The sequence below is a fragment of the Photinus pyralis genome, unplaced genomic scaffold, assembly GCF_008802855.1.
Source record: "Photinus pyralis isolate 1611_PpyrPB1 unplaced genomic scaffold, Ppyr1.3 Ppyr1.4_LG5, whole genome shotgun sequence".
Classification (NCBI taxonomy): Eukaryota; Metazoa; Arthropoda; class Insecta; order Coleoptera; family Lampyridae; genus Photinus; species Photinus pyralis.
Genome location: NW_022170596.1, coordinates 42,383,948 through 42,406,548, shown reverse-complemented (window position 1 = coordinate 42,406,548; position 22,601 = coordinate 42,383,948). Strand labels below are relative to the sequence as shown.

General features: G+C 37.7%; 3 protein-coding genes and 1 pseudogene across 3 annotated transcripts in view; 3 read left to right on the top strand and 1 right to left on the bottom strand.

The window, feature by feature from the left end:
• LOC116170954 (NAD(P) transhydrogenase subunit alpha-like) overlaps window positions 1-2,779 on the top strand; it is a gene marked incomplete in the record, with an annotated part of 11,584 nt that extends 8,805 nt beyond the window's left edge. Inside the window, 1 exon segment of the mRNA XM_031487542.1 lies at window positions 2,698-2,779.
• Window positions 2,659-4,704, top strand: LOC116170952 (NAD(P) transhydrogenase, mitochondrial-like). Its single transcript, XM_031487541.1, has 8 exons — window positions 2,659-2,779; window positions 2,826-3,024; window positions 3,074-3,378; window positions 3,426-3,646; window positions 3,696-3,847; window positions 3,900-4,164; window positions 4,211-4,422; window positions 4,478-4,704. The coding sequence occupies exons 1-8, from the start codon at window positions 2,760-2,762 to the stop codon at window positions 4,622-4,624; spliced, it is 1,521 nt and encodes a 506-aa protein (XP_031343401.1). The 5' UTR covers window positions 2,659-2,759; the 3' UTR covers window positions 4,625-4,704.
• A 90-nt stretch (window positions 4,705-4,794) lies between these two features.
• Window positions 4,795-14,504, bottom strand: LOC116170951 (probable multidrug resistance-associated protein lethal(2)03659). The gene is made up of 21 exons (XM_031487540.1): window positions 14,398-14,504; window positions 14,099-14,344; window positions 13,973-14,044; window positions 13,704-13,911; window positions 13,334-13,556; window positions 13,131-13,287; window positions 12,870-13,083; window positions 12,425-12,818; window positions 11,818-12,374; window positions 11,602-11,768; window positions 11,393-11,554; window positions 9,201-9,348; window positions 9,002-9,152; window positions 8,720-8,950; window positions 8,488-8,651; window positions 8,309-8,443; window positions 8,102-8,257; window positions 7,937-8,060; window positions 7,429-7,667; window positions 7,239-7,379; window positions 4,795-5,243 (listed from the first exon to the last, which is right to left on the bottom strand). The coding sequence occupies exons 1-21, from the start codon at window positions 14,472-14,474 to the stop codon at window positions 5,175-5,177; spliced, it is 4,035 nt and encodes a 1,344-aa protein (XP_031343400.1). The 5' UTR covers window positions 14,475-14,504; the 3' UTR covers window positions 4,795-5,174.
• A 1,487-nt stretch (window positions 14,505-15,991) lies between these two features.
• Window positions 15,992-22,095, top strand: LOC116170751 (annotated as a pseudogene).
• Window positions 22,096-22,601: the final 506 nt, after the last annotated feature.

The following is a 22,601-nucleotide window of genomic DNA, read 5'->3' as shown; positions in this document are numbered from 1 at the left end:
TTGAATTTCATGCAATTCAGTTCATAACTAACGGAGATGTAAAAGCGATCGGACATTTCTAAACAAAGTTATCGTTCACACGGACAGATAGATGGACAGACAGACAAAGGAACAGACGGAGAGACCAACCGGCAGGCGACAGATAGCAATGCAAAATTATAAACGATCTCTAGGATCGTTAATAAACGGCAAAAGTGTAAAATTATAGAACATGTAAAAAAAACGGTTTTTTGTTTTTTTACAATAACTTTTTTTGTAAGCGGTACAGAAAAAATTCCTTCCTTGGTACAAGACTCGACACCATAACGAACCAAATAGCGAAAAAAGTAGAACATAGCTCTTAAGATAAAGAACTAGTAGCGTCGCAAAACGAGCGGACGGACGGACGGACAAAGTGGCCACAATAGCGCATTTTTTTTTTATTTTTGTGGAAATGCGCTAAAAATAGTAAGGAAGTTAAGTGAGAGGTTTAAAAAAAGTAGATGTTACGTGCGAATTACAATGAAACAGGCGAAGTTTAAAGGTGAAATTTGTTATGTGTTTTTATGTGAATTAATTATCATTGAAGAGATAAGGGTTTGCGATATCAATCTGCATACATGAAATTCTTCAGATTTTCAAGTTTGTTTACTTAAAGAGGTGCATGAACAGATGATAGGCTGATAAATATTGACAATGAGCGTGAGTGTGAGAAGAATGCGGATCAGATAGTATAGTCTTGGCATTCGAAATATGTCATGCCTAGAATGTGTCAGGTTTAGATCCGTGTAGCGCAGTTCAGTGGAAGCTCGACTGCGGTACAGGGTCCCTGGTTCGAATCCGGGTTCGGGCATGGATATTTGTAAATGTATAGTGGGTTGGGTTGGTAGAGCAGCCTCGGCTGAAACCCCACCCACTTAAAAATAAAGGCAAAAAAAAAATAAATAAAATAAAATAAAAATTATACAGGCGATTTATCAGTAACAATTTAAAGTCATCTAAAGTAAATCGATTCAGTTACTGTGCTGTATCTAAAATTCCCGACTATATTGGCTTATGGATGTAAATACTGGCAATTTGTTTTACTCTTGATACCATATTCACAACACTTCTTCTCAGGTCACAACCTGATGCAATAGCCAATGGAAACTCGAGATGTATTAACACGAGATGTAATCAGAAGAAAAGTGTCAGTTTATTTTGATATCCCATATAATCTGGTTACACAAGGTTTGCGATATTCAGGCGCACTTAACTCATACACAAGCGCTGTACGTTTTTAAACTTCACTTTGCTTTATAACACGGAATTAGAACAAAACTGGCTTGATGAATAAGTGACAAATTTTCGGTGACTGTTCGAACGGTAGAAACTTTAGCTTTTAATAAAAGGCCTCACTGTGCACTACAACTGCTTGCTTTTTCAACTCGACCAATATCCTTTTCCGTAATCGAACATCGCGCTTTAAATTTCTTAACCACTTTGGTAACCTTCTGCACAAATTTATTATTAACAATGACGATGGACGAACCGCGTGTTCAAGGAAAAAAAAAGGGGTGACTGTCCGTGAATTTCGCGTAAACAAATTGACACGTTACACGCGAAAAACTAGCACCCTCGATTTTACGTTGATTCCAGTATTTAAGGAAACATCACTGCCACTATAAAAAAAACTTAAGAATTTTCAAATAAATCGCCAATCTTAACAGAACGTGCCAAACGGAACTTCTTCAACAATTCTTCGAAACATATGCGTCTTCGTTATCAGCACCAGAACATGTGCGTTAATTATATGTAGCTTGCAAGTGAAACATATTAGACGCTTGATTTAGCTGGGGAAAAAATTTTTAGTTTTAGTCTCTTCTACCACCAATTTTTCTCTGAATAATAAAATAATAAAACATAGCATTATCTTTTGTTTTTCAAAATTGTCATAAGCAGTTATTTACTCAAATTATGTGCATAATTAAAATTACCAATTTCCTACAAGAAGTCACTAAAACATGGAATATCTCGGAAACCGTTTCAAGCTGCCTTTGACATTTTGTATCAAATTAAAGGTCTCGTAAAAGGGAAAACAACAGTGAAGAAAAAAATGGGGAGTGCCATTTGAAAAAACGGATATTTAAAAGTTGAGAGCTTTGAAAAAGTGACAGTCTCACTTTTTTATACGGTTACGCATACCATAAGAAAATTGGATAATTCCTTAAAGCAGTGAAAACTGTTTTGCAATATCTCTTACCGTTTTCGAATAAGAAATTACCCCTGAAAATTCAATTTTTGACATAAAAACTTGAATATCGACGAAGCCCTTCGAGCAAAGGAGCAACTATGGGGTATCGTTGTACTCCAAATTCGACGTAGAATCCGAAAATGTAAAAAAAATAGGGGACCCCTATTTAAAATAACACAGTTGATGGCTACTTCCGCTATTTGCAGAAGTAGTTCAATTTATTATGTGCCAAAACCCTTACAGTATTTATCAGTTTAGTTTCATTTTCAAAGGTTCGCCATATCTTTCTAACTGACGCTCGTCAAGAATGATCCTGTATAGGTAACGTAATAGTAACTCCTCCTCGTAAGAAGTGCTGCAGTGGAGTACTTGATGTTAAGCGAGCCAGTAATTAGGGAGTTTTGAATATAGTTTTCTGTATATCACCAATGCAGTGTCGATCAGTGTTTTAAGTGCCTCACAGATCTTCGTGTTTTAGGCTTTAGCTGCAACTGCTGCCTTCATTTCGTTTATCAACATTTTCGGCGGATTTGTGGTAACCAAAAGAATGTTGGATATGTTTAAAAGGTATTGTACGCTGTGTAATAGATACATAAATAACGTCAATTCGTAGACCAGAAGATCCGCCAGAATACAACGTCTTATATGCCATTCCAGCGGCACTTTTTTTGGGTGGCTACGGCTGGGCAGCATCCCAAGGATTGTCCGAAGTGCACCAAGCTGCCTATCTCGCCGCCTCCTTATGTTGTGTAGGTGCTTTAGGCGGACTTAGCTCGCAAAAGACCTCCAGGCTCGGTAACAACCTTGGCATGGTACTATTGATTTCTTAGTTTGTGGATGTAAGGCAAATTGACTTTCTAGATAGGGGTCACTGGTGGAATCGCAGCCACTTTAGGGCAACTGTCGCCCAGTTCCGAGGTTTTAACGCAAATGTTCACCTGCGCCGCTTTAGGTGGCGGATTGGGCACTTTAATTGCCAAAAAAATACAAATTACAGATTTACCACAACTCGTTGCAGCCTTTCACAGTTTGGTGGGTCTTGCGGCTGTGTTAACCTGTATTTCCACATACATGCACGATTTTCCGACGTTAGCAACTGATCCAGCGGCTGGCGTACTTAGAACTAGCCTGTTCTTAGGCACTTACATTGGTGGCATTACATTTAGGTAACCTTTATAGGTAATAAGCGAATCTTACTATAATTTGATTTCAGTGGATCTCTGATTGCGTATGGAAAACTTCAAGGGTTATTGAAGTCCAATCCACTTTTACTGCCAGGACGGCATGCTCTTAATGCTACGTTACTGTTAGCCAGTCTCACGTCAGGTGGAGCTTTATTCTATTGCCCTACGATGGAAACAGGATTGGCCGCATTAGGTGCTACTTCACTGGTGTCTGCGACAATGGGTGTAACTCTAACATCGGCCATTGGAGGTCTTTACACCGCCCGTGTTTCAAATGAATAATGATAGTCTAATTATAGGCGCTGACATGCCCGTCGTCATTACCGTTCTAAACAGCTACTCTGGGTGGGCGCTTTGTGCGGAAGGCTTCTTGTTAAACAACAACCTAATGACAATTGTCGGTGCACTTATTGGTTCATCAGGTGCGATTCTTTCATATATTATGTGTGTGGTAAGTTTCCGGCGGAGGTAGTACGACTTTATATTGGTAACGTATGTTCTAGGCAATGAATCGATCATTACCAAATGTGATTTTGGGAGGTTACGGAACGTCCAGTACTGGTACCGGGAAACCGATGGAAATTACGGGCACGCACACCGAAATTAACGCAGATGACGCCTCAAAAATGATCAGCAATGCTCGCAATATTATCATAGTTCCCGGATACGGACTTTGTGTTGCAAAAGCACAGTATCCGATTGCGGAGATGGTCAAGTTCTTAAAGAGCAAAGGAAAGAACGTTAGATTTGCAATCCATCCTGTCGCAGGTACGGTAGAGATTTCCGGGTGTCTTTATGCTAAATGCGGTTGTAGGACGTATGCCTGGACAGCTAAATGTTTTGTTAGCGGAAGCAGGCGTGCCCTACGATGATGTGTTCGAAATGGACGAAATTAACGAGGAGTTTAGCGCAACTGATTTGGTGCTAGTTATCGGCGCAAATGACACTGTTAATAGCGCGGCACTAGAAGACCCTAACTCTCCTATTGCCGGGATGCCAGTGTTGACCGTGTGGCAGTCGGAGCAGGTGAGCCGATGCAATGAAGCTTCGACCATAATATGACGTGCATGAAACTTTGCAGGTTATCGTAATGAAGAGGTCTTTGGGTGTTGGTTATGCAGCTGTCGATAATCCAATATTTTATAAACCGAACACAGCGATGTTGCTGGGAGATGCAAAGAAAACTTGTGACCAATTACTGTCGAGAGTGAAAGAAACGTCTGTATAATTTTAATATTTTACAATTAATATGCCAATATATTTCATCTCTAATTACTTTTTTAATTAAATGCATTAACTGCAAACCAACTGACTTTGTATCTCATTGAAGCTCGAATTAGTACGTATGTTTGACTCCAATTTATTTTTATTCTGTCACTTCTAATGTGTTTCTATATTGTGTTATTTATTTTACTCTCAGTCCCTTGTCTTCTTCTTTTTACTTTTATGTATTGAAGTTTTCATTGTTATAAGTGTATAGCCTATATCATAATAGTTCAACCTGAGTTCGGTAGACTGACTAAATTTGATTGGTTCAAATTTAAAAATATCCAATCAAGTTTCTTGATCATGTCAGTGAACTGAACCAAAGTTGCACTATCATGTTACAACCACTCCTAAGACCATACCTTACTTGGAAAGCAAAACACGATTCTGCATAATATACACCTAAAATAAACTTTTTAAATCTAGACTTTACTAACACTACTTCTATTTTTTACAATATTCATGAGTCATAAGTTAAACATTAACGTAACATTAAGTAAGATGATCTACTATTATTTTTTCTTGGGAGTTGGGCTCGGAGTTGGGGGTGCTGCTGTTGCTCCAAATTTCTTCTCATAATCCTAAAATACACTGGAATTACCTATTTTGGGATAGACAAGACATCAAGCAACACAGAGTGAGCTTCATTTATTTTATTACTCAAAACAATAACCTAATTATCACTTGTTGCTTGACAGATATAATATGATGGATGTCATCAATGCTTTTTTTACTTTCGTTATGGTGAAAATTATTGCACAATAAATACTTGATCTGCACTTTCAATCAATTTTTATATTAATAAATTCACCTTGAACTGTAAAAAAATGTGAATAGATTTCTATTCAGATGAGAAACAAGGGAATGATACTTTAAAGTGATTTCCAAGCACAAACAATGGTTAAGTAGCTTACAATTGATTACTCGAAATTTGATGTAATTTTGGAAAGCACTTTTTATTCAGACACAGCTCAGCTTTGGTTGTGAGCAGGTTTCTTTATTAAGCAATCTTTTTAGATGCCACACTAACACAAAGAAATTTATTGGTCGTTTTGTCACATTTGAATCAAATACCATAGTCCCAGTTCTCCAACAAAACAATTATTTATAACATATAGACATGATTCCGTTTTTTCTGGAATATTTTAAGGCTAGTAACAAATGCATACAATATCATAGGGTTATATGAAGATTTTTTGTTATTCTTTAAATCGAACTTCCTAAGAATACTGTGAATATCAAATATGAGGGATAAACTGCGGTATGAAGTCATTGTACAGAATTGAGGTCCAGAGGATGAAAGAACTGAGAGATCAAGAAAATCCAAGGGAGTTTAACAGGAAATCCAAGGAAGTTCAGCCGTATTTTGTTACATAATTTGGTTTGGGGGAGAATGCCTATGAATGCCCGCATTATTATTGTCAAAATAGTGAGTAGGTACTTTGTCTCAAGCGCCATATGCGGACTACAAGGTGCTGTGTTTGAAACAGTCCCGTTTCAACAAATTATGGTTAATTCATATTGCAAACCTTATATACCTACAGGGAATTCTTCTTAAAATGGGCTATGTATACTTGAAAAAAAAACCGGACCAAATGCATGGATCAAGACTTTGTATCACGGCATGGAAATGATGGCTGTAGGCAACCAACACTCCACGCGACAAACTGGAGCTTTTTTTTACAGTTCTTAAACTGTTACCACCCTGATATTATGTTAATATTTCAATCTAATCGGCTTTGCTCTACATGTTTGTATGCGTGCACGTGATTTCCGAAAGCCACAAAATCGAGAGCGCCAACTGACTTTGTGGTTCAATGGTAGAACGTTGGGCTACAAAGCCGGAGGTCGGGTGTTCGAACCTGGACTAAGTTAAGAATTTTTCATCTGTGACAGAGATGGGTATTTCCTTAGACCAGTTTTGAGCATTCTGCCGGCTACTCCGAATTAGGTTTTCCTAATTCGTAAGGTAAATACTGGAGTAGAATCGAACAACTTAAGACCTTCCGCAGAGGCACCTCTAAAAAGCATTATGCGGGTCACTCTGTAATTGGGCACAAGCCTGTTGAGGGCCCAGAACAAGAGAGGGATAATAAATAAATAAATAAAGTGTGCCCAACAGTTTCTTCGAGAATATCCCAGAGTTTTAGACTCTATTCTTACGAGACGTGGTGTTATTACGTGTTAGTACTTTTACTCGATTAACCAGAAACAAAATAATTATAGCATATGAATGGAACATTCTTTTACCATTTCTATGATATAGCCCCAAATATACACGAAGAACGTCAACACTGCACAAACTGTCCTTCAGAAGAGATTTGTCTTTTAAAAGTAGACATAGGGAAAAACAATACATGTAAATCTAAATCCCTACTATAATATGTCTACTTCACTGTAGAAATTTAGATAAAATCAAAGGATTTCCTAGAAACTTTGTGGAATTCCAAGGTAGTTATTTTGCTATTATAAGAATTCCAGGATGCAAGATTTAAGTTTGGTTTGCTCCTCGTGAAAAACTCTGCTTCAGTCAGATGTCAGTGCAATAAAATCATTGCTGCAAAATGTAAATTTACCAGCTTCGCAATATTTTTTAACTGTTCCTCCAGTAAGGGACCCATTCGCCGTACCATTCCACTGAAATTCCCATTTTTGTTTTTAAATAAGTTGTGGGGGTGGTCCATTTCAACCAGTTCTCCCGCATCCATCACCAAAACCTTCAAAGGTAGTGTGTATTTACTTTACAAAACTTTTACCAATTATTACTTTATCAGAATCCATGATTGTGTGTAATCGATGAGCTATTGTTAGTACCGTACAGTTGTCGAATTTGGTTCGGATTGTTGTTTGGATAAACTTATCCGTTTGTGCATCGACATTAGCAGTAGCTTCATCGAGCACGAGTATCTTGTTATTTCTCAGAAGGGCTCTCGCGAGACAAATTAGTTGCCTATATCCCACGCTAATATTTGAACCGCCTTCGGATACCATTAGATCCAAGCACGCTTAAATTAGACATCTTGCATTAAATACAGGCAGGTGTGGAAAAACATTATTGCGGGTCTGACTTACCTATAATACGTTAAAAAGTAAAAAAACAACAATAAGTGTAGAGAGACATATCTTTACCAATGTTGAATGTAGTAATTATGTGTCATTGATACAAGCTTACTAAAAGACGTGTATTCTCTCTCTTAGCACTGTCTTTGTTTTACTTATTATAAGTCAGACCCACAATAATGTTTTTCCATACCGGTATACGATCGCTAAGTACCAACTCCATCCTGAAGCGCAGATTTGATCTCTATTACTTGAAGAACCGCCAGTAAAGAAGTATCGGGGTACTCCTCGAAAGGATCTAAATTGTATCGTATTGTACCCGAAAACAAGATGGGTTCCTAAATTTTCAATTATTTTTTGGCACTTCATACGGACGTACCTGTGGAATAATTGAGATTTTTTTCCGTAAATCGTGCAGACCCAGCCTTCCGATATCAACATTATCAATGATGATCTCTCCCTCAAAGTAGGCTAATCGAAACAAAGCCCCGATCAAAGATGATTTCCCTGCACCGGTTCTGCCGACTATTCCGATCTAAAATTGGCGGAGTTCGCTTAAGGTGGAAATCACATGTATATTACCCACCTTCTCTTTAGGTTCGATTACAAAGTTTAAGTTTTTGAGGACAGGTGGTTCTGTTGGGGAATATCTCATGTAGGCATTCCTGAATGTAATTCTTCCTTTTGATGGCCACGTGATTGAAGGTTTATAGTCAGGATTCTAAAAATTTGGAAAGTAACGCTTCCTAAAAGTACATATAATACCGATTCCAAAGGTGGTTCTTGTTCTATCTTCGTAAATTCGAGTACCCGTTCGACTGCAGTCATTTGGTTTTCTAACTCGGCGGATTGTCGCATACCCCATTGAAGTAAGCCAGTGAGGCCTAGGCACTGAGTTATTGAGATTCCGACTTCCGAACTGTACGGCTCTGCAATTTATTACATGTTTATCAATTTCGCACTAAGGTTGTTTAATTGGTCAAAAAATTGTACTTACTGTTTTGTTTGGCGAAAAACATAAATACGATTGCGCCAATAAAAACGCAACAAAGGCAATCGATCCAGTAACTGAATGCTCTTGACGTGCAGAGAAATAGATACCATGCACCACTGTGTAGATCGAGAAGTTTATCAAATTCGCTTGTAAGTAATACTTCCTGCCCATGGGTTCGAATCGTTGTTAATCCCTGCAAAGTGCCATTCAGGTGACAGAAAACAGGGCTCGTTGCTGTAATACACCATTTATATCTGACTAATAAGTTAACTTTTTTAGACTCACTTATGCCTTCAAGCCGTTTGATGCTACGACTTGTTTTCAAGTAGTATCTCCGCAACAGCAAAAAACAAATAGAGATTACAAGTGCTGGTGCCAGTAATATTGGATCTATTACTCCTATCACTGCCGAAGCGCCTACTAAGTTCAGGAAAATCTGCAAGGAAGAATATTTGGTGCTACTGAGACCACGCTAATTGCATACTTGCACAGTGTCGATCATCGCGTTTGGCAGAAGCTCGTCTATTGCACCCAAATCTTTTGAGAATCTGTTCAAGATGCGACCCGAGGGATTGGCGTTAAAAAAGCGCATCGTTGATCTGACAACGCTGTTAAACATCCTGTTATGCAGGCTAAAAGCGTGTGAAATGATTTATTTGCTTTGGTGTATCAATATTTTTATGAGTCGTTCAACCAGATGCATAAAAAAAATAATCCAGGATCATTGTTTAATCCGGTATTAAGACATTTGATTGGCTTTGTACTGCAGTATGCAGCCAATCAAATGTCAAAATTCTTGTTTAAACTCAGATTTGGCAAATAATGTAGGATTTTGATTATAATTCGATTTTTTGCAACCGGCCGTCAGTAATTTAAAAAACCTCGCTCAACAAATAAAGTGCAGAACTAGAATGAAGTTCAGATAACCGTCAAGAGTGGCGTAGAATTAAAGGCTCCTATCATAACATAACATAACAACACTATTACTCTACAGTTTGTACCTAAATGGTCCGCGAAAGTCAAAATAAAGTAAAAGGAAATAGTCACAGTCGATATACCTTCTTTTTCAACATCCATCACCTTAACAGATTACAAATTTACTCTATTAACCCTAGAACCTCCTCAATTTCTAACCGTTTGTTGTTGGTTGACCGACGCACTGTTGATTCGTCGCTTCTCTACGAAATGCACCAGTGCCTGTGCCTTCCGCACCTACACGGCAAGGCCAACTGTTTAAGGAACATACAAAAAATAGAAATCATGATTAAAAGAGAAAAAGGAAACAAGAGTCCCATGCAACAATGGCCTTTATACGGGGTGTCCATTTTAAAACTTGCAATCGGCCATATTTTTCAAACTAAAGAGATATTGAAAATCGCGCAAAACTGTTTCGGTGGTATCGAGGGGGAACCAGAATGACGTTATGAGTGTTAATAATTAACAAAAAAAAATGTTGACATTGAGAGATTTATGGCAAATTGGCCAAGAACTTCAACCTGAGTTGCTTCATTAAGCAATCTTGGTTGCATTCTTTTTTTTATTGATAACAGATCCCGTTTCTTCGAATTTAGCGACCAAATCTTGAACATATATAGGCATGGCTTAATTTTTATTTTTTATTGTTAATTATAACATTTTTGTTAAATTGTTAATGAATATTGACTTTATCAAAGCATTTTTCAGTAGCTTTCCAACGATGTGTCACAAGTAGGCAGGGTTCCCATTTAGGATTTTTGAAGAGGGGGTAAAGGGGGGTGAGGGGTTGTCACTCATAACATCATTCTGGTTCCCCCTCGATACCCCCGAAATGGTTTTCGCGATTTTTAATGTCTTCTTTAGTTTGGAAAATATGGCCGAATGCAAGTTTTACAATTGACACCCTGTATATGCATCTGCAAATTGTTTATCATTTCTGGTTGCTTTACACGGGTTGCTGTAACAAGCGCATATCCATCCCTTGATCTATCTAAACTGTTAGGAGTATGTTAGTGTTTTTTCTCAACGTCGGATACCACACGAGAACAATCTTCACGAAGTAAAATTTTTGAAAAATTCAGAATTTTTGTGGAATCTGGAGAAGCTATAGTAATAATGTTGAAACAACCTCTGAGACTTTTTGAATAATTCTCAGTAACTTAAAAATCCCTTGAAAAATTGGAAAAGTATTTCAAAAAAAGTTCATCATTCAAGAATTAATAAAGAACATCTAAAAATTTTTTTATATATGCCATCTGACTCATGAAACATGGGTCCCACTTGGCGGTAGCCGAGAATCTATTTCAATAGCTTAAGTTCACTGCTGACCAAGGGAGCATTTCTATCTATTTAGACAAGCACCAACAGAAACCATGCCTGTAGGTACTAAATATGAAAATAGCTTATTAAACCACCCGTCTGAATATTGTGTTAACGTTTTTGTGCCATATAGGTACCTACATACTATTTTTTACTTTGTGAATGTTGTTTGCCGAATAGGTAATATTTAATTTAATATGAGCGCAATTCACTCCAGTTACCCGAACTTTTACAATTTCAATTTCATCAGTCATTATGATAGCGTTACTAAGACACGCTGATGGTACCTACTACAGTGACTTTATAAAGTTATAAAACTTATAAAGTCACTGTAGTACCTACCTTGAGTGAATGTGCGTATTAAAAATTTGGATTACTTACTTTACAGAGGCGCGCATGCATACGGTAAAAAAGAAGAATGATCGAGAAAGTGCCAGAAGTGCTGTGGTACCTATGTATATGGAGTAAGTCGTTATAAAATCTTTAATCGATGTACGATTGTCATTTGCAATAGTTGAATTCCTTTGTCCATGCTGCTTTATCCTATTAACGCATTAGTCAGAAGGTATAAAATGTAATTTTGCAATTACCAGTCAGAAAGGTAAAAATCTGTTGATGAACCACAAAACTGTGCCCCACAAAAGAACAATAGTAACAGTAGCAGTACACAGCAATGGGCGCCTGCACGAAAGTACTGATAGAACAATTTACAGTCTATTGCACCATATGATCGGATTTCAAGTTCTTCCTGTGGCTCCTAAAACAGTTCTGGCTGCATACTTGTCCTTCAGAACATTTGTACGTACATTATCACCTCCAGCTTGTACGTTAACCCCCATTGAACTGGTGATAGAAATGTTCCTTAAAATATCTTGCAACTGGTTGGTAGGCGCAGTATTCGAACGTGCAACAGATTCTGTGTCCTCCCCAATAATATTTGAAAACTGCAAGCCACTACTTTGTAAAAATGAGTAGCTTCCCTTAATCAAAATTTCCCCTTCGTGCATTATCACAATTTGCGGTACTTGTTTTAAATATTGCAACTGATGTGTGACTAACACCACCGCCTTGCTGCCCAAATATTGACTAATGCAATAGTCGAATAAGTGCTGTCCAACATGAGTGTCCACAGCAGACAGCGGATCATCCAGTAAATAAATGTCCGCTTGTTTGTAAACGGCACGTGCCAAATTGACTCGAGCTCTTTGACCACCACTTAAAGATGCCCCTCTTTCACCAACAATAGTTTTATCTCCATACGGCAAAAGAGTAAAATCCCGCGCCAAAGCGCATACTTTAACTACCTCTCTATATCGACTTCTATCATACGGTTGTCCGAATAATATATTTTGCCTGACACTCCCTAAAATATGTTGCACTGGTTCGATTGGAAAAATGTGGGGAAGGATTCACCTGCGAACAACCACGGTTCTTGTGATGCGTAAGACACCGTGCCGTACATTTCCGCGGTCCCAACGAACGGCGGCAGCTCGCCAAGTATTAGCTGAAGCATGCAACTTTTACCAGCACCAACTTGACCAACGAGCGCGGTTAATTGTCCGGGTACCACAACCAGATCGATGTTCTTTAAACAGACTTCGTCTTCATACTTTGCCCATGCGCCTTCAATTACAATACCCATTGGAAGACCCATCCTCCTCGCCATTAGACTAATGTCGGTCTTCGTTGTACTCTTTGCCCCTCTTTTTTTACTGTCTGGATCCATAGGAGTTTTATCGCCGACATCTGCCTCGGGGGACAGCAGAAATTCACGAATTCGGTTTATTGCCACGGAAGCTTCCGCGATCTATAACCAGGGGATTATGCACAACATTAAAATAACTCACGTAAGTTATACTTGTGCGACCCCTTGCGGAAAATATACCGTCATGGTCTGCCTCAAAATTTCATAGTAGGCCGCTACCACGTAAACAGTTTCAGATGAAAGCTCATTGCCATTGTAGACATATGAAGTGATGCTCAAAAATAATGCAAACCGCGCGGTAAACATGATGAAGGACATTATAACACCTTTTATATAAGAAGTGATTCGCAGCGAGTTTATTTCGTGCCTGTAAGCAATTTCTGTAACCCTTGACTGGTAGGTGTACTCCCCTACTGTCGAGAGATAGAGATCTTCTTCAAAAATGGATTTTCCCACGCGTACATTTTTATGACTTGCATCCCTCGTATAATTTCGTTCATCTGCCTCACCCGGTTATCAGTACGGAATGCCGTTGTGTACCTCGTGTTGCTGATTTGACGCCCCAGCCACGCTGAAAATGATCACTTTAGTAAAGCGACTTATCCATTGGATCATACCTTGGAATGGCATGATTGCCGCCATTGCTAGCATTCCAATGAAAGCGGAAGTTTTTAATTCTTGATACATGTAGTACGTTATAATTAGGGCCTGTAAAGGACTAATCCATACGTAGTGCCAAAATAGTGGTGCCATGTCAAATCTCATCACATCGTTTGACATTAAGTTGATGGCTCTTCCAACCACTTTATCTCCTAGAGCTGTTAATCTTATACGTAACACCTACAAACACTCTTTTTACCACCCGCTGAATCGATTGGAACCAAATTTGGTACACATGTTCTCAGACATAAAAGGAAGAGCTGAAAAGCTTTTGGGCATGCGCAAGTGTATCGTTAACACCTAAAATGTAGAAACAATGTTATTAACCTTACGATAAATTAATGAGCAGCAGCCAACTCTTATTTTCATTCCCAAGTGCATCATGGCTGTTAAATTAGGGTGAAGAATTGCAGTAACTATTGTGGAGATCAGGAAAACACTCGATCCGTAAAAGTAGGCTTCTTCCTTCGAAATGGCGCACTGATTCTTTTGTGTAAAAAACACCGCTCTATTGAAATAAAGAGGTTCCTTCCGTCTATTAAAAAAAAATTAAAACCGAAACACAAGTAGGTACTTAAGGAAGCTGTAGCACTTACGGTAATGTATTGAGATCATTTGTTGGGTCAAAATATCGCACCAAAAGACCGATAAAAATTGGTTGATACAATCTTAAAAAAAAACAGTTAAATTAGCTATACCTATTAATTGTATGCTAGTTGTACCGGATTACAACTTCCATAAAAAATAACCAGCAACCGTACAATACAAACTCTGCAAAAATGCGTGTCCTTATAACTTTAGATAAACTGGGCGAGTCGTGTTCGATTTCGGCTCTATTCAATTCCGCTGTCCATGTTCTAGAGTATTTCTCGCCTAACATTCCAGCCTCGTGGCTCTTTAAAGGTTTCATCAAGTCGTCTTCGACTAGTTCAGCTCTGGCACCCATTCGAAAGATTTTAAAGGTATACCTTGGGTATAAGAAAAATTAGAAAACGTTGCCAGTAGCAATTCGGTTATGTACCAGAATGTGGCAACTGAGAGCCAGTTGGCTCGTGCCCGTGGATTTTCAAGTCGTGTATCATCATCTCCACGTCTCATCCTTTTAAATATTAATGTTTTCTTACTTAGTAATCGTTATTGACATTTACACTGACAACTTCAAACAAATTTGGTATCTGTGGGCTTCGTCTATAGTCAAGGAGTATTGATTTAGCTAAACTTGATTGCTTTAATTAACTGATGGCGTTTTCGTAAAAAAATGGTAAACTTGTGGGTGGTAATTAGCTCTCAGAAATTTTGGTTTCGCCATGCTACGGAAAAACTATCCAATTTTTTACTTGACCTCCTGTAACCCGCGCAAGAAACCCAACGCAATTTGGTAGTGACATTTCTTACAACGTTTTGGATATGAGCTACGAGCCAAAATAAAAAAGGTTTTCGTCCTAAGACGAGTAACTTTAGCGCATGTTCCATGCATTGATCAGTATTTGCCAAAAGGCCATAGCTCTACGCGCTTTTCTTTATTTTTCTTTACTAGAAGTTTCTATGGTCAACATTTCAAAAAAATCTCTCAATAAATTAGAAAGTTGATATTGCGCAGTCTGCGCATTCGCAAGATTCTTTCTTTGTTGAGGTGCCAGAGCAATAATAAGCTGTACCGAATGCAAAAGAACGATCAACTAACTAAATATCTTGAAATCTTAGACGGACCTCGGACGGACGGAGAAAGTGCCAATAATAACGCCTCCCAACATGAGTTGGAAAATGCTTTAAAAATATTCATTTTTACTTTTATTTCAAATAAAATCCAATTATGATTGCTGGACTTAAAAACAGGATGGCAGCCCTATCAATTTTAGGGTGAATTACCGAAAAGCAGTACGAATATGAAGTATTTACTTAACAGAAACATTCTCTTCCCCCTCGTAAAACAAGGGTGTTTAGCCGGGCATCTACTTTTTAAAATAACAGGAGCAGGAGTTCTTAGAGCTGGGTGCGCTCTTATCAGCAACATTAGTGGCGACCGTGACAGGACGCCAGACTAAGGATCGCGCGTCGAAAACTCATCCTTTGATTCCGTGCGTCGCATAACTTGATCGGTGTAGGTCGCGCGACTCGAGACGAACATTAAAGCAAGATGGATCAGAAACAGCGCGGACGAAAGGCAGCGAGAGTACCTACTGTTCGACAAATACTAAGTTCATGTAAACTATAGCGCGTTCGCACCAGTTATAAAAGACTACACAATTCTACATTCACACCACAACTGTTTAAAAGAGAGGTATTTGGACACCAACTTATGAGCGCAAACGATCCTCATCAAAAGAAATTACCCCAAACTTTATAATTTCAAATGCACCGTTCCTAAAACATGCATTTACACCCCTGCGGCTCTTGAATGTAGGTTCAGTTACAAAGTAGTTGAAAAGTTCAAGTTGAAGTAAAATAGGGACTAACAGAATAGATAACATAGGTAGACAAGTAAGCGCCATCTACTCTGTTCTTTTTCAGCACAGACTGTAGGTTTTCGACTGGTAGAAAGTGTTCTATGGTTCCGTCACGATTTATTCGCCATCTTTCTCTTTTCTTACACAACGTAGCATCCAACTAAAGATAGCAACAAAGTAGTGTAATGTAAATTGTTTAAAGTTTCGTAAACATTTGTAAAATGGCGGTTGCATAGAAGGGAGGGTGTGTGACCCAATATGCGACAGAGATAGTAAATTATAAAGTTCAGGGACAAATCCTCATTAAAACGTCATGATTGTGAGTACCTTTGATTGTATAATTATTAAAAATATTACAAAAATACTGACAAATATGTTCCCGTATTTAGTAAAATTGAGATCAATGACCATGGGTGGGTTTTGCTTCTTTAAAATTTTATCTAAGACGCACGTAAAACTATCCCTTTCTCCCTTTATCAGTAACAGTCTATATAGGTTCTTCTTCCTCGAACGTTGTTATTATCATAATATAGTTTAATGTTTGCATTTTAATTATTATTTATTTAGTTGTTTTTCTTAATTAAATGGTTGTTTAGTGCAAAATGGCAAAGTGTAATACCATCAGTGAGTATCTTATCTATTTTTCAGATTTTTTAATGAAAAATTAAAATTTAATTAGGCACAAGAATATTTGTGTCAGTACATCCTTTGAATAATTTTTTATTGATTACTCTTTGATTTTTTGTTAGTTAAATGCACTCTAGCTACCTTACTCGAGCTGACCTACAAACTATTTATTTATTTTTATTTTATAGGCAAACGTAATGGTCGTGTCGTAATTTTTTGTGCGTGGCATGGACTGCAATCGTGACACAAGTGCCTCAACGGGGCAGCTATCGAATATAAGCAACACGATTGTTGGTATGCATCATTCTCATTCCACACCAGCCGGTGTCGACGGTGGCGCGAGAACACCACCAGCGACCCCTAAAAAAGGTGGAAAAATGCTCGCCATTCGTGTACAAATGCTCGACGATAGTATTACGATATTTCAAGTTCAGGTGAGTGATTTTGGTAAGAATAAGCAATTTCTTTTATATAAAAGAAAAAAACAAAAAATGATAAACTGAAACATAATATCAATTGACCCAACAGAGTCAACATATTGAATACTTATAGTGTTGCTGTGTTTGTTTGTTGCAATATTGAGTATGATCTATTATTTCCATAAACCATCTGCCAACCATAGCTACCGTAATGGTAATAATAATAGCATCAATTATGGAACCCATTGCTGTTACCATAAGTATCAATAGATGAGATTTTAATTTGGACAAAATCATAACATTACTCATGGAAATGTAGGCTCAAAAAGCATCAATATATCAGATCCAGGCACTTGGATATTTTCAATACATCATTTCTCTATAAACTATGTTGCTGATTCTGTCAATTTCTTTAATTTTTTTTATTAAACTGTGCTTTAATATTGTTGGTTTGTTTGGGAATTATTACCTACATTAAATCTGTTTTTGATTGTATGGCATTACTTTTTTGTTTTTAGTTATCAAAAGAAATGCCTACCGTGTGTAAAGTTATAGAAGTCTCTCATAATTTGATTGTCAAGTGAGACATATGCAGAAAGTTTTTATGAAATGAACAGTCTTGTATCCAAGAAGATGCATTAGGGATATTTTCTTCTTTCTTCTCTTGTATTTTTTGTCTGTATTTAATGGTTAATTACACAGCTTGTGTGCCAACTTCTTTTTTTCTTGTTTTGAATATTGTCCTTTTATTTTGAATATTTTTTTAGATACTTAATCGTAAAACATGCAACTTTGATTCCAATTACAATTATAGTATACTGGGCGTTTCAAGAAAGAAATTATCTTTTCTATTTCTTATGTGGATGCAGAGTATAAATTGTACGTTGTGTTGGAGAAGTGAATGTTTCTTTTGCTTCTTCACGGCACATGATCAGCCAGTGTCCATAGAGGACAACTTCAATCCTGGTTAATTTGTTCAATCTATTGAAGGATCTTGTAGGAAGTATCTTATCTTGTATTTTTGTTCCTATTTAATGGTACAGGTGTGTCAACTTCTTTTTTTCTTGTTTTGAATATTTTTTAGGTACACAATTGCAAAACATGCAACTCAGATTCAAACTTTAATTATAGTATACTGGGTACACATGTTTCAAGAAAGTTTTCAAGAAGAGATTATGATTTCGAGGACAAACTGTTGTAAAAGTACATTGAGTTTAGGCTAAGAGTACATGGGTACTTTTAGGTTTAGGCTCGGCTTTAGGTTTCTTCTGCCTCATTACAGAACATGGGCGCAGTTTGATCAGCCAGTGGCCATGGCAGACACTTACAATCCTCCTTAATTTGTTTAATCTATTCAAATGATTCTGTAGTTAAAATATTTTGCTGTTCATGTAATCTGTTATGAATATAACGTTTTAGTTTCTTTTTATTTTATTTGGGTTTTTAAGCGAGGGGGCTTTTAGGCAAGAATGCTCTTCCAACCCAACCCACTACACAACCACAATAGTCGCATGCTCTCAGACGGATTCAAATCAGCGACCGTTTTGGTTCTTTATCTAAATTAGAACAAGGCGCATTTGCTGGGAAACTAAATAATTGTGAGGACTGTTCATTTCAAGATGAGGAGATTTTTTCAGGATCTGTGCTCTGGGATGATAGTCCCTCAATATTCACACGAAAAGAGATCTTGAACTGAATTATCTCACTGGCTCTTGGACTATTATAGTATAGAAAACCTGCTTTTAGTATGGTGTTAAGTCTATGGCAAGGCAAAAGTATTTTCTGAAAGTTTTCCGCCCTTTCCCCACATCCTTCACACCATAAACCCCTTACAAGTGACTGAATGACGAAAACTCACAAAACTCGATCTGCAGCTTGAACCTCACAGCCAGTTTAAGTTGGGCACAAATTGTTCATTGCTGATGTGCAAATAGCAAAACAAACTTTTTGTTGTTGTTGTTGTTGTCGAGTCGGCTTTGGATGTTCAAGTTAAATACGATTTTCCATGTAAACAAAAATTTCAAAGGGCGACTCGACAGCAACTCATTTTTGATCGCATAGTAATACTGTCTTACCAAGAACGGAAACCATTTTGAACATTTATTGAAATAAAAGCCAACTTTAGAAAATGTATCATATTAGTTTATTTTTTAATTTCCACGATAATTACTAACCTAAATGTAATGCTATTGGTATGGTTGGAAAGCATTTTTTCAGAGCTTTCCAACGACGTATCACACATGGGGGGTCACTATTTAAGATTTAAAAGTTGGGGTGGCTGGGGCGCAGGGGGTGTGAGGGGGTGCGTCGCCAACTATGTAATTGTGATTCCCCCTCCGAATTACCGAAACGGATTTTGATTTTTTTAAATATCTTGTTCATTTGCTAAGATATGGGGGGTGGTAAGTTTTCAAATTGTCACCCTGTATAAGCGATTGAAGATTTAACCATGCCCTCATGTACTTAAAGCTGGTCTAGGCTAGCACAACCCCTTTGTGAGTAGCCTGTTCCCACACCCCCTTCTCGAGAAACAGGCGATTAGAAGTCTTAATGTGGTCATCATGCAGATCTTACCTAGACCCATAACAATCCTTTCGTCAGTAGCCCGTTCATAAACCGCTTTCTCAAGAATCGAGTGAGTAAACAATTGACCCCATCGTCAGAGCCGCGACATTGCCACGGATATTTCATCCAAAATGATGTATGCATTGAAGAGATATTAATTAGCATAGGTTTACGCACGCGACTGACGTCACGTAAGAAAAGTTAATTTGGCTGAATTTCTTATTTTTTGTGCCAGTTAACAACAGTAACAATGCGCACGGCTCTTTGTGAATATCTCATCATGTAGAACTAATATACCTAGACCTTTCATAAGTCCTTTGTGAGTATGATCCTAGTATCATGTGGAATGAACTAGACTTTATTACAAGCCCTTTGTGAGTGGGTACCCCATGTCAACACCCTAGTATCAAGATATAAATGATTTAAGTCATGTAACTCTAGTCTAGACCTACCATAACCTCTTTCTGAGTATTCGTTATGGTTGTAAATGAATGAAGTTTTGGCCCTGCCATTATACACTGTGTCCAAGATAAATATGTCTATCATGGGGATCTCAGAAACCATATAAGATGGTGAAATTAGGGGAAAGTTGCGTAAAGAAAACCAGAAAATTCCGATTACTTCCGAACATATGCCACAAAAATCGAAATTTGGCGCTTTTGTTTTTTTCTGATGTGATGTGAACAAATACAAAAAATAAAAAAAAACATGTTCTCATTGCCACTATTTGAGCTCTACAAGACAGCGTTGAGAGATTTTTAATGTTTCGTATTTCGTATAAGTATTTTTTTGTATAACCTGTGAAAAACGTACATACAGTATTGAGTAGCATTTTTTATTATGAATACGATGTACAGCACACAAAAACAGAAAAAATGGAAACTGTTGGTTTCAACAGCATGGTGCCCCTGCACACAATGCATTGAGAATCCCCATGATAGATATCCTTATCTTGGGCACAGTGCGTATAGCTGATATAGGCCTTGTCACAAGCCCTTTGTGAGTATCTGGTTCCGACACCTGATATCAAGATTAAAGTTTTGACCTCTTTGTCATATAGGGTCTAGACCTACCACAGTCCCAACGTGAGTACCCCGTTACGACACATGTTTCTCGAGATATAATCGAGTAAACCCTTGACTCCGCGGTCATGTAGAGCTGCTGTAGACCTACAACAATCGCTTCCCCGTTCTCGAGATATACGAGTAAGCTCATTCCATTCGCCCAATGCTGCTCAGATGGTAGAAACTTTTAATTAAAGACATACCTCTTAGAAAGGTTTCACTAAGCAGACTGCTTCTCCATCAACTTTTACTACCTCATTGGACGTTAACTTAAATCTTTTATGAAAATAGCCTAACTTCTGCACATTTTATTTCGAAATCGACAAACTGCGTCTCCAACAAAACAACTAAGGCTGAATTTTCTTGAAAGTAAAATGACAGAAGTAGCGTGAGCAATATTAATTTACATCTTTACAGTGACTTTAGTATAAAGTAAAAATATCTTATGCCATTGCGTGCTTCTTTCGGCAATCGCATAAAGCAAAAGGTAATATAAGTGTATCTCCACTATTTGCGGCGTGCCCTTAAATACACAAATCTAAATAAGCAATTTACAAAAGTGATAAAATTTAAGCAACAATTATACAATTACAAAATTTCCAAAAGGAAAAACAACACTGAGATAACAAATTCAAATACAATAAACCAACTCTGTGTTTATTCGTAGATAATCCCCCAAATTTACACTTGGTAATTGAAATAGGTACTCCGATATACAGGATGTCCCGTCATTACTTTTGGTGTTTGGACCAAAATAACGTCTACATGACGTTGTTTATACAACATTCTTTGATTATTACAGTTGATTATCAAAATTGGATTGTAAATAATTAATCGAAGCTATGCCTACTGCTAGTATGTACTGGTATGATGTGGACATTGGATAATTGCATGTCATGTGTAATTCTGTTTTTTATTGCTAATTTTTGTAGGCGAAAGCAGTTGGGCGAGTGCTGTTTGAACAAGTATGCAAGCAATTGCATCTGCTAGAAGCTGATTATTTCGGTCTAGAATACCAAGATCTTACTGGTACAAAGGTAATACCTTTAACACTAACGTAAAGATTGTTAAGCATTTATTTTAGTACTGGTTGGATCTGCAAAAACCGATATCGCGCCAACTCGGACTTTCACTAGTCGATCCACTCTTACACTTCTGTGTTAAATTTTACACGCCCGATCCTGCGCAACTCGAAGAAGAGTACACCCCCGATTACCTCTTCTTGTTTGGCAAAGTGGAAGAGGGGGGAACTTATGCCATGGCCTTCTCAATGTAAACGACAACACGGCCGCGTCATGCGCAAAGTTAACATCGTTAACAAGGGCAGAATGCTGGGCGCATTACGTTTCCGAGGACTATCCGATCACAACCTACTTATTTCAGTTAACAAAAATTTGGTTGCCGCACCAAGATCCGGAAAAATGGAAAGGAGAAAAATAATTGGGGGAAAACCACAAAAAAGCCACGCGTTCGTTGCGCTGTACAATTACCCAAAGTATTTTTGATTGTCTAAAGCCATTTCTAGTGGGCCAATCAACCCCGGAAGCGGATTTAAATCTTATAAGAACACTCGAGAAGATGCGGCGTGTACGTATGAAAAAAAAATGCACCCGGCTAAGATCACGAAAAGTGGCCCCTTCTTTAAATTTTAGCAAGTGGCCCATAGTGGGAATTGTTGGTTTTGTCAGGAATTTACACAAAAATTAAATTACATTCTCGATGGGCGAAAATTTAGGAAAAAATATCTTTTTTAAAACCGTTAAAAAGAATTTCTTCTAAAATAAGCAACCCGGCAGAGGGATATCGTTAAAGACTTCAGGCACATGTTCTACGTTGTAATCTTTGAAATTATTATTGTGTCAGGGTTACAAAAAGATCATAGTCGAATTTCTTTTCGAAGGGAGGAACGAAATGTAAAAATTTTCTGGAGAAAAATGTGTAGAAAATCATTGGGTTTTATGCCGAGTGCTTCCCGTCCGGGTTAAAGCCGCCAATCGGCGTCATAAAAAAAAACACGTTTACTTTCAGGAGGGGAAGTTCATTTAGTACTCGGGGGGGGGGGTTTTCGTTTTTATTTCCTCTTTCTATTAATTTTCTTCTTTG

What these genes read in the sequence shown, in the direction of transcription:
- LOC116170952 (XM_031487541.1), top strand. Translation starts at nt 2,760, where the DNA reads ATGTTGGATATGTTTAAAAG. An exon ending in TCTAACATCGGCCATTGGAG is followed by an intron (nt 3,647 to 3,695) that starts GTCTTTACACCG and finishes GTCTAATTATAG; the next exon opens with GCGCTGACATGCCCGTCGTC. An exon ending in CCGTGTGGCAGTCGGAGCAG is followed by an intron (nt 4,423 to 4,477) that starts GTGAGCCGATGC and finishes GAAACTTTGCAG; the next exon opens with GTTATCGTAATGAAGAGGTC.
- LOC116170951 (XM_031487540.1), bottom strand. Translation starts at nt 14,474, where the DNA reads ATGAGACGTGGAGATGATGATACACGACTTGAAAATCCACGGGCACGA. An exon ending in TAATCGAACCTAAAGAGAAG is followed by an intron (nt 8,258 to 8,308) that starts GTGGGTAATATA and finishes CGCCAATTTTAG; the next exon opens with ATCGGAATAGTCGGCAGAAC. An exon ending in AAATCTCAATTATTCCACAG is followed by an intron (nt 8,061 to 8,101) that starts GTACGTCCGTAT and finishes TTGAAAATTTAG; the next exon opens with GAACCCATCTTGTTTTCGGG.